Below are 12,183 nucleotides of genomic sequence, written 5' to 3'. Positions count from 1 at the left end.
ATATGCTGTGCCGTCCATTGCATGCCTGGTAAATCAACACTGATCCAACTATAAATTACAAGGCATTTACTTTAAAGATGCATGCTAAGTGGCTGAAGCAGTTGGGCTGCAGCGCAGTCCAAAATTCAAATAGTCCTGTCAGTGACACACTCTCCTTCCCTGGCGGTCTTTTTGGTCTCATTCACATGGCAGGCAGAGGAGCAGGGTATACTCTGCAGTACCCATGGGCGCTGTTGTACTGCATACTATACATTACAGGCAGTGGCGTAACTACTATATTTGCGCCCCCCCCCCGTCGAAATAGCCCCTGCCCCCCCACCCACCCAAGTAGAGTTAAGACCCCCCTGCCCCCTAATAGCAGACAGTTTTTAAGGATGCTAGAGGAGGCCTGTCTGCTGTATGGGGGCAGCCATTTTGCCGTGTAATTTTTCATTACACGACAGGAAGATATCTGCGGTGCCGGACCAGGCAGGAATGCGGCGGCGGCATGCGAAGGGGTAAGGGGGGCCGCTCTGAGCAGTGTGCTGAGCCCCGATGGCGCTTGCTCCCCCAAGCAGCCGCGGTGGCTGCCGTACGGTAGCTACGCCACTGATTACAAGGGTGGTCAAACCTTTCCTCAAGATCTACTAACAGTTCATACTTTTCAAGCAACCTGTGGATCTATAGTAGAAATTAATGCAGCATGTTTGAAAATGTGACAGTTACTGTAGTAATGACTACCAGAGCTGCCATCAGAAATTGTGGGGCCTGGGACTGTAAAAATAGGCAGGGCCCCCCTTACCTTTCTCGAGAACCTGGAATACCTGGTGAGAGCACTGGTCGCACTACTCAACCTCTACATTGCTTCAAGGGAAATGTGAGCTTTGTTTATGACAAATGATACTTTATAAACTCTAGTCCTGGGTCCCCACAGCTGTGTACCAGCAAGGTGATTTGGAGACTGTGGACTGTTTGTGGTAGAACTTTTTTTTTTTTCATTCTAAAATATTTTATTTTTTTCCTATGCGAATCAGTGTATTTTTTTCCTGTGGGGTCAGTATTTTTTTCTTGTGGGTGCAGGATGCCAATCATCTGTGGTGTGGTGTGGGTTGTCAAGCCATTATTCTTTAAATAAGAATAGAATGCATGCTTAATGTAGTTTTCAATACAGGAGAACTAATACCAAAGGAATGTCATTAACCAATAGCAGCATGGTGGTTGTGTCTTTTACAGTACACCTGCCTATCTTTGTAGCAAAATCATCCAGAAATTCTCTGTAACCAGGACAGTGGTGGATTAAAGCAGGGGTGATAGGGGCGGTCGCCCCGGGGCCCCCACACATCAGGGGGCCCCCCGTTCGCACATGCCCCCCTCGTGCCACGGCCGCCTTACCCCTCCGCTTAGTAGGGACCCGCACATCTTCTCTGCGGTGCGGTCCAGGCTCCCCCTTGCCTACAGCTGCTTTGGAAATGGACTATCATAAAATGTCCGCACCATACAGCAGACAGTTCTGTGAAACTGTCTGCTGTATGGGGGCGGACATTTTGTGATGGACCATTTACATAGCAGAAGCAGGAGGGGAGCCGGGACCGCACAGAGAAGATCTGCAGGTCCCTGCTGAGCGGAGGGGTAAGGCGGCACGAGGGAGGCATGGGCTGACTGGGGGAGGGTAGCTGGCTAACTAGGGGGGGGGACACGCGCAGCATTGTCGGCATGATTTGTGGGGGGCCCCCACAAATTTGTTGTCCAGGGCCCCCACAGACCTTAATCCGGCCCTGAACCAGGATATGTGTGCAATTATAGATTTCATGTCATAGAGAGGACTGTATAACTTGACAAGTTTCTGGAAGTTTATTATCAATTTTTTTTCAAAAGTATAAAAACAAACAGCTGTAAAAATGGTAATTACCTTTATTGTAAATGTGGTGCATTTATGCTGTCAGCTATATAAAATAAAATGTAAGCAAAGTGTATACATTACTTTTTTTCAGAACTTTCTTACTTATTTCCTGTCTTGTGAAGACTTCAAAGCTGAAATACCCAACAATGACACAACAGTGGAAGTGGAACTTTGGAAGCAGAAGAACAGGTTTGTATTTGGCAGCTGCATCTGGTCTTTGCCAAGAGTACATAAACTAATTAGCAACACAATAAAAAAAATAACTTAAATTACAAGACAATGTAGGACAGGTAAATGGTATATAAACTCTGCTGCATCAGTGGACATGATACTGAAATAGTGGCAGAAACCAGGGGTGAAATCAAATGGCGTAAGCAGTATAGATATATAGTATATATACTGTAGAGTGTATTTTAAGTAAGAGAAGAAAAAGCACATGAGGGTCCTGCTCGTGAGAGCTTACAATTCTAAAGGGGAGAGTCTGATAAAGAAGTGGGTCTTAGAGCACAATTCAAATTTTGTATAAAGGTAGAGAGTCTGATAGGGAAAGGTAGTGAATACCAGAGGTAGGACACAGCACGTGCAAAAATGTAAAGGTATTAATGGGAAGAAATAATCAGTTAGCTTGAGTGGAGGCTTGCATCTGTGGAGTGAAGAGGACTGGCGGGAAGGTAAACTGAGATAAGGTCAGGCATTTAAAAGGGCGAAGCGTTATATTCAATTGTGAGATGCTTGAATTGGAATCTGAAAGGTGGCCAGTGTAGAGTTTGTAAGAGAGGGAAGGTGGATGTAGTATGTTTGATGAGGAAGATGTGCCAGGCAACAGGATTGTGGATGGACTGGAGTGGATAGAAGGATTTGTCAGGGAGGCCAGATAGGAGGAGTAGTCCAATCTGGAGATGAGCAGTGAGTGTATGTCATAGAAAAACCCATGGTGGGAAGCAATTTTTATTAGGCAACCTCATTTTTAAGCAGCCACACCCTTTTTTTCCAGGTGTGTGTAAAGGGTTCTGGTGAGACGAGCTCCCCAGTTAAAATCTTATCTAATGCACCAAATATGTCAGGGTTGGCCTTGTCTGAGAGACTCCACACTTGTGGTCTTCCAGTAATATTGAAGGTTGTACTGTCTAGCATGCTTTTTTCTTTCTTTTTACTATGCACTGTGTATAGAAAATGTTTTGTCTCATTAGGAGAGACCTGATCTCCCTTTGTCAGCTTTGATTTGGTGCAGAACTCAAGTCCTTATCTACCAAGTTAACCCTGCATGGAAAGTAACACACTTGAAAATGCACCAACTCTACTCCTGTATATCATTATAATATTCGTGCTCAAAATGAAATCTTATTTTTGGACTGTTCCACAGGTTGAGATGAACTTTCTCCAAACTTTGCTAGAACCACTTTCACTATGCCCAACTCCTGTTCCTTTGCATTTGTCCATCTCTGGCCCTGCACACTTATGAGCCTCGATGGTACACTTTAGCAAATTGAGGCTCTCGGCTGGTTCAGTGCTGCATTTATATGACCAAACTGTGATTTATACTTTATAAAGGACCTCCATTGTTTTTCAATGAGCCCTTATAACCAAAACTCTTTGTTTTATCTTTATATTATCCATATACCCTTAGGATGAAGGATCTGTCCACAATTATGCAAAAGCAACATGATCTTATCAAGCTGATCATTCAGAAAATGGAAATTGTAAATGAGGCAGAAGATGATGACAATCAGGATATATTTAAACATAACAAACCAAAGAATCATTTGGAACGGAAAGAAAGCAAGTGGGAATGCGTTGTGAAAGCCATGAAGTGCAAAAATGTAAATGCTTGAAATAGTATTCATTTGCATGGAGAAACAAAGTTAAATGGTATTTGGCATCTCACATGCCTAAACGCGTTGTGTACATCTCAGTAGGGATTAAATGTTTAAATATATTCTATAGTAGAAGTTTTTTGATTTTGCCCTTTAGAATTTTTTCTTTTAATATTTGTAGGAGGCTACGAAAGAAAACTGAATATCAGATTTATTCAGAAATGGTACTTCTCTTGCTATTAAAATGAAAACTTACATGTGGGATTGCTGTTTATGATCTTATTTCTAAAAATCCAATTTTTCTGTGGATTTAAAAAAAAGTTTTAATAATAATTTTAAGACCGATATACATTTATATTCTTTTTGTAATGTGTTATATATTTTGTCTTTTGGTAAACGTGTGTATAATATTTTATTGTAACATGATATAATATTGTAGAACTGTATGTATTAATTAAATGTTATAGACCTGGAATAGAAATGTTTGACTTACTGTACATCTATTTCATTGTTCCATTTTATGTATTAATTATACTTTCATGCTCATTGTTTGTGGAAATTGATTTTCCATCTTCTATACTGTAGTTTGAGGTCAACAAAACCTGTAATTACTCCAAGCTAGTACACATGGGTAACCCCATCCCTTTCCCGGAAGCCCTGCAGTGCTTCTGAAGTTACAGCTACATTCCTAGACAGCTTTATTGGAAAAAGGGTCGCCGGAAAAGGGGATCGATCCACATTAGTGTATTATTTCGGGATATACCCTTTAAAATCAATATTATACTTATGCCAACTCTTCCATCTGTTCTCAGTGAAGCTCCTTCAATGTGTCAGAAGCCACCATTACACCATGTCTGAGGTACTAGTGTAACTTTATTTCCAAGGACAACATATGTATTTGTGTTTTATTTTTCTGTATCATTTGTTCTTTAAATAATATAAAGTAGACGGTACTTGTGAGTTATCCGGGCGTCCGATTTTAAAATCGGGTCGGATCGGGACATCGCATCGCATCGCATGCGACCATCGGATGCGATGCGATGCGATGCGATGACCCGATTTTTCCATAGGAATCAATGTTAAAATGGACTGAGTCCATTTTAACATGGAATTCAATGGGAAAAAGGGGTCCTTTTCATACCCCTACTATCCAAGTGGGCATGGAGTTGGATATAAACCTGTGGCGAGCGTAGCGAGCCACCGAGCCCGAAGCGTGGCGAGCGTAGCGAGCCCCGCGAGGGGACACGGAATACCGTCCCCTCGCGGGGCTCGCTTCGCTCGCCACGCTTCGGGCTCGGTGGCTCGCTACGCTCGCCACAGGTTTATATCCAACTCCATGCCCACTTGGATAGTAGGGGTATGAAAAAGACCCCTTTTTCCATAGGAATCATTTTAACATTGATTCCTATGGAAAAATCGGGTCATCGCATCCGATGGTCGGATGCGATGCGATGCGATGCGATATCGCATCGCATCGCATCGGATTGTATGCCTTAACTTAAGGCATACAATCAAAAAATCGGGAGCCCGGATAACTCACAAGTACCAAGTAGACATTAATTTTCTTTTGAACACAAAACTTTATTCTCGTAGTACAAGTAGCCGTTATCATGTCCTGATTAAGATTTTCATTTTATAAATAACTACTTAATATGGATTTTTTTCATTAACTGGTATACGCAGTTTAATTTAAAATAGGGCCTCATCCATAAAGATCCCCCAAAATGATGGAGTAATAGTTCAGGAATAATAGTTGCTGTCATTTGAAGACTAACCTAAAATAATAATTTGGCGGCTCTGTAGAAGTGTACTTTTTGCCTTTCCTTGGCGTCTGAACACCTTGGTTTTCTAGGAAATGAATATATAAGTTGTTTTATTTACAATATCTGGTTTTGTGAAAGTCGGTTTCCCATCAATGGTTATAGTTTGGAAAATGGTGATGGGGTTCCTCTTATGGCACAGGGCACCTGGCGACTGAAGATAATGCAGAGCAGATAGTGGTCATTTAACTTCTAGACATGTCTAAAAAAACATTCACATAAATTTTTATTAGATTGTTACAATCAAGACCAAAAAACATAAATACAAACATAAACAGAAGAGAAAAACTAGGGACTATACTACTAATGACTTATGCTGAGATATATCTGTCAGATATATTGCCCGGTCCAGCATGATATAGCTATAGTGTATTGGCAGGTGTGTACAGACAAAATATACTGCATGTGATCAATGTTGTTCACAGTGTCCTGTTGGCCCTTTTGCATAGCTGATGCCTGCTATATCTGCAAATATATTGGCGTGCCGCACCTGGATGTGTGAACAGGCCGTCTAACCAAACTCCTGTACACTTGCTTATGGAACTTCTTGTGAATGACATTTCAAATGGGTGTGCGTTTTTTAATGCCCAACCGGTAGTGACATCAGGCATGACACATTGGAACTTATTCAGGTCCATTCGCATGCGTTTGCACGGGGGGCAATGTTTTATGGGTGCACGCACCCATCCTTGTGAGCATAGGGTGGGGCTGCAGGGCGGTCCATTAGCATATGGCATATCCCATGAGAACGCTGGGTGTTCTCATGCTAATGGACCGATGACGCAGGGCGGGCAGTTGACATCCACGGATGTCAGCTGCCCGCCACTTCCCTCAGAATACACACGCTGATCTAAGCTTGCTCTGAGGAACCTTAGATCTGCGTGCACGTTCCACATCATTTGATGGTAGGTGACCATCGAATGATGTGGGTGTTCCCCCCGCAGGCTGCAAATGGATGTTTATGTAAAATATCCATTCGCAACCAGTACAAACTTGCGTGCCATGCGAATAGTGGGCCGGCGTACCACCATTCGCAAAGCGGGATCCGGTGGACTCGCAAGGATGCAAATTCACATCTGAGCGAATCAACCAGAATAATCCCTATTGAGTAGATGACTGGTAAGTGCAATACCAGTTGGCAAAGTAGATAGTACTGCAGTTCGGCTGAACCAAAATACTCAGCTTAAGTGTTAATGTATTTTCTCGCATGTTTATACAACATAATATTTATTAAAATAAAAAGTAGAAGGTATAAAAATGAACATTCTAATTAGATTAGAATGCAGGATATTGTCTTCATTCTATACTTAAGTGTGAGAAGTTTTTGTGGTGGAATTTGATCTTCAGGGCACCTTACAGAAATCCCTACTCCTGCCCCAACCATACCACATAGAGGTGCCGAATAGACGATCATCCCAGATTATAGGCAGTACGTTCGGAAGTGCGGAATATACAGTGCGGAATATACATTTTGAAAAACAGCAAAGCAAAATTGCTGCAGAACTCAAAATATTATTTAGTGAGAACTTTCTAGTTCTGCCACAATACTTAGCTTGGAAATTCAATTTAATCCAAATTACGCCATAACTTCACTGAACTGTGATTGTTATCAGGACCCGTCAACATGTGATAGACATATGTACTGCCGTGTAAATTATGCTGAGACAACCATATCTCACATACTGTAATAGCAGAGCAGCTAATTCTATGTCATGACTAAATTGGTACATTTTAGTAATCTGAGGGTAATGCCTACACCACGGGTGCACAATAAGTGACCCTCCACCTGATGTGTTACCCCTGGTCTAAGTTATACTTGGTTGTGTTGTTTCTTTCCATAGCTACACCAACATTAATGTAAGGCAGCTGACACAAATTCATGTAGATACAAAAAGTTATTGTGAGAATTTATGCTTAATGCAAATAAAATGTCAGTTTTTGCAAAAATTGTTTGCTTTCCTCTTTGTACAGTACATACCTCTGTCTTGAATTTTATTTTTTTCCGGTCTGTAATTCCTGTGAAAATTATTTTAGTATAGAGATTAGGGAAGTGAACCTCATTATTGGGGACATGTATCCAGCTTTGGAGAGAGAGTAAAGGCCCCGATACACTATGCAATTTGGGCCCGATTTCACCTGATTCTGGTGGATTGGGCTGAGAAATCAGGTGAAATTGGCCCAAATTGCATGTGTATGACATCTGATCTGATGCACGGTCTAGTGAGTCAGAGGTCGGACAGGCTGCACATAAGATAAGTCCTATGTGAAGCCCATCAGTGGCACATCGCAGGTGCTTTTTAGCCCATGCAATGTATAGCATCTGATGTGGTCCGTAGGTGTGTGCCAGAGCTACTGCACTGCTGGCACACACTTATCTGCAAAGCGGGGAAGTGCCAGACAGGAGAGGCTCTCCCCCAGCTTTCCATTCCCAGCGGATTATGAGTGGAGAGCAGGAGATTTAAAAAAAATAAAAAAACTATACAAATCGTATACAAAAGAATGGGTAGCCGCTGATTGGCTGAGAGAGCTCTCTCAGCCAATCAGCATTTGCCCGATTATTTGAATGTTTTTTCTCTTCAATTCTCCTTCCCCCGGCCTGCAGCTCCTACATCTTGTGTAAATACAGGCTTCTTAAAATATACAGTTAGTAAATCAAGGCACTAATAGCACATGGAAAGGGGGCATGGCCACATAAAAAGTGGCGTGGCTTTGTGGTAATGCCACTATCATGAGCTACACTTCCCACTTTCATCACTATGGGAGCATGCCCAGCGCTGTATGAGCTGCTGGCATGAGACCCCTCTGTCTCCTGAGAATAGATACGCATACTGTAGTGCCAAAAATGGGACTGTCTCACAAAAACTGGGACAGTTGGGAGGTTTGGTAAATAGACGACTCCTGTAGGCATCTGTGATCCACTGCATTATCTGTGAGAACATCGGACTAAGGAACCTGCAGGTTACTCAGTATGTCCGCTATCACGTAGCTGGAAAATCTGGCCTTGGCACACCTACAAAACAGGCCGACATGCCCACGTTTTATAAAACATTCATAGTCATCATCCTGCCCCCAACCAGCCAGAGCATGCCACTCATACTACGGCCTATGGTGCACTGGGGCTGTAGTTGCATCCACTTATGGGCACATGTGCAGATCAATAACCATCAGAGGTACAGTATACGCAAATCAGCAAGTTTGCTTACATCTCTGAATTTAGAGATGTGCAGACTTGGATTCCAGAGATTCGAGCCCCCACCGACGTCATCATTCCGAGCCTGGTTCCGAGCACTGCGCCCGCCATCTTCACTCCAGTCTAGTAGTGGGTTGGGAGAGGGTGTGTTGGTGCTGCTGCTGGGGCTTAAACTTGAGCTTGAACGCAATCTTTTTTATTTGCTGGGGCTGTCTCTCAGTGCTGCTGTGTAGTCTAACTGTGTACTTGTAGTACTACTGGAGGTTATTCTGATCGGTGCGGCCAAACGTGCGTACGTTCCATATTAACGTACGCTCTCCGTATGCGGCCGTTGAGGTTAAGTCAACCCACAAATCATCCGCATACGTACGGCCAGAAACAACGTCGAAGGGGAGTGGCGTACAATTGAGCGTACGCTAACGTACACGGACGGCTCACACCTTAGACTCCGACAACTGGCGTACAACAGAGCGTACGCCACCGTTTACGGACGTCTCTCGTCCGTCTTCCCGCCGACTTCTTGCGGCTATCTGAGCGTACGCCAGCTTGCACGGACGGGTCCCTATTGTTTTCAATAGAAAACTCAGCTTATGTCACCGCTCGTGAGAGTGAGCGTACGTCCGTGCACGCTGGCATACCCTTCACATATATGGACCTGCAAATCTTGCCTTTCAACTAGAATTCTGACAATTAATTAATTATTCTAATTGTTATTCAATTATTGTTTTCTATTAACTCAATTGTCTACCTTAATAAAGACCCTAATAAAACAACATTTTAACCCTCATTACATGTATATTTGTTATGCTCTAATGTGGCATTTTAATCACTATCTATGTGTCCCCACATTGCTTTTACTTGTAAATAAATTTATGTTGGTGTTTGTGTGTATGTACTAAATTATGTCCCTAATTAGTTTGATCTGATTTTTTTAACATGTATACCTACCCTGATGTTATGTGTGATGTTTTCATCTAACAACAATAAAAAATCATGCCTTTTCACTATGTGTTATTTCACCCCAAAACACACACATTCACACATCATTCATTACCCCTCACCTCAAATTACCAATATAACTTACATGACACATCTGTATGTACCTGCCCTTACAAACCCTCTCACATATTTATGATTAAAAACACAGCCAACTTCTAACTTTCCAAAAACTTTTATTTAGAACAAACATAATAAGGGGGGGGGGGATAAAAAAAATGTATGCTGTATCCCAATTGGTAGTTTGGTTTTGGGGGACTCACCTCTAACCTCACAATTAGCCTGTGCTATTTAAGGGTTATGACATTGTTGCGGCTTACGCACTCCTTACTATTTTAAATTTAGGACATTGCGGTACAAATTATAGGCCTAAAGCTATGTTTGTAAAGCATGCATCCGCATGGCCTCACACACTATGAACAAAACAATCTAAAAAATTAATGTTGCACATCATGCTGGGAAGTGGAGTTACCCAACACCTGGACCCACATAACTACAACACCACTAATGTCGGATATCTCATTGGATGTACTGTTATGTCAATTATTCAAGGGGTGAGGCATGGCCACACTCCAAAAAAACACCAAGGGGACCCTTGTTCCTGGAGAAGGACAGGCCACACCTCATGGTCGCTCTGCAGTGATATGTTGCAACTAATGTTGATGTTGGATACACATATGTGGTTGTTGTGATTGTTTATGTGTAGAAGGTAAACATTAGACACATTATTTACTTACGGCTAGTTGAGCCATCCTGCTCGCCGCTGGTTGGGTGTCCGGTGGTTGGGGGGGTCAGGAGCAAGGGGGATGGGATAGGACTTGGGATACTGGTAGTGGGTTGGAGTGGGGATTGGAGAGGTTTGGGGGTGGGTGGTGGAGAGGTGTAGGGGGGTTGGAAATGGGGTGTGGAGGGGGTGGGGGTAGGGGAGGGGGTGGGGGTAGGGGAGGGGGTGGGGGTAGGGGAGGGGGTAGGGGAGGGGGTGGGGGTAGGGGTGTGGGTGGGGGTAGGGGAGGGGCTGGTGGAAGGGGATGTAGAAATTTGGTGGTCACCAGCAGGACCCATAGTCTCCTCCTCTTCCTCCTCCTCTTCCTCCTCCTCCTCTTCCTCCTCCTCTTCCTCTTCCTCCTCCTCCTCCTCTTCCTCCTCCTCTTCCTCCTCCTCTTCCTCCTCCTGGGCTGCCTGCTCCCGGGCTGCCTCCTCCCGGGCTTCCATGCGTGCCCTTGCCCGTGCTGAAATTTTCATGTTGATGGCATAGAAATCGAAGGTTGGGTTTCATAAAAATGGGGGAAAGAAAAATTCACATTAGTCATGCTCATAACCTTACAAATTATCATTGCTGTTATATTTCAGACATTTATCATGCAAACTAATTGCTATGCTACACCCAAAAACAGAGCGACTACTTATACCCCCCCTATACACCCCATATACACCCCCTATACACCCCATATACACCCCCTATACACCCATATACACCCCATATACACCCCCTATACACCCCTATACACCCCATATACACCCCCTATACACCCCTATACACCCCATATACACCCCCTATACACCCCCTATACACCCCCTATACACCCATATACACCCCATATACACCCCCTATACACCCATATACACCCCCTATACACCCATATACACCCCCTATACACCCATATACACCCCATATACACCCCCTATACACCCATATACACCCCCTATACACCCCTATACACCCATATACACCCCTATACACCCCATATACACCCCCTATACACCCCCTATACACCCCATATACACCCCCTATACACCCATATACACCCCATATACACCCCCTATACACCCCCTATACACCCATATACACCCCCTATACACCCCATATACACCCCCTATACACCCCCTATACACCCACATACTCATGAACATATTTATAAAAAGTACAGAAATCATTGGAAAAAAAACGCAGACATACTAGTTAATAAAAACTTACATCGGGCAATATGGCGGCGAATGGAACTCAGCATCACTGGCTGGCGCCGGCGCAGGTCAGACCAGCGCCGCTCGACTTGGGCCAGGCTTCTCTGTACGCCGGTCCGGGTGTATATTAGGCGGCGGGCAGCATTATATGCCCGCCGCTTGTCCATGTTGGACACATATGGGCCCCTGGGCCCCAGGCGCCGGTCCATGACCTCAACCAAGGCCACCAGCTCCTGGGTAGAAAACGCGCTAGCCCTGGTTGAAGTCATATTGGCAATGGCGCAGTTATTAATTGCAGGTACATATATCACTTTTGGTGCTTGCTGATTGGTCTAAAAAATTGTTTGTTTAGTATTAACTTTATTAATCCTTCTTACATTAACAAACTGGATGCGAATAGAAACTTACGCGGACCGTTCTGATATACACACACCACCATAACCAACAGCATGCTTTCAATGTATAGAGAGACGTACTGTATATACAGTGTGCTGAAAATAATACACGCAACCGTCTACTAAT

At 43.6% G+C, this 12,183-nt stretch overlaps 1 protein-coding gene across 3 annotated transcripts in view; it reads left to right on the top strand.

The window, feature by feature from the left end:
- Positions 1 to 4,655, top strand: part of TRPA1 (transient receptor potential cation channel subfamily A member 1) — a 121,996-nt gene extending 117,341 nt beyond the window's left edge. For 2 of the 3 annotated variants that reach the window (XM_083187247.1, XM_083187246.1), the window contains exons 27-28: positions 1,971 to 2,068; positions 3,507 to 4,655. In XM_083187247.1, the coding sequence (XP_083043373.1) occupies positions 1,971 to 2,068; positions 3,507 to 3,711 (303 nt within the window). In that variant the 3' untranslated portion in view covers positions 3,712 to 4,655. The remainder of the gene's footprint in view (positions 1 to 1,970; positions 2,069 to 3,506) is intronic. The other variant, XM_083187248.1, reaches the window with a different exon arrangement.
- The last annotated feature ends 7,528 nt before the right edge of the window (positions 4,656 to 12,183 follow it).

This window comes from Crinia signifera, chromosome 5, assembly GCF_055691185.1.
Source record: "Crinia signifera chromosome 5, ASM5569118v1, whole genome shotgun sequence".
NCBI classification, from domain to species: domain Eukaryota; kingdom Metazoa; phylum Chordata; class Amphibia; order Anura; family Myobatrachidae; genus Crinia; species Crinia signifera.
Note: the sequence above shows the minus strand (reverse complement) of the source record. Positions and strands in the feature narration are given on the sequence as shown.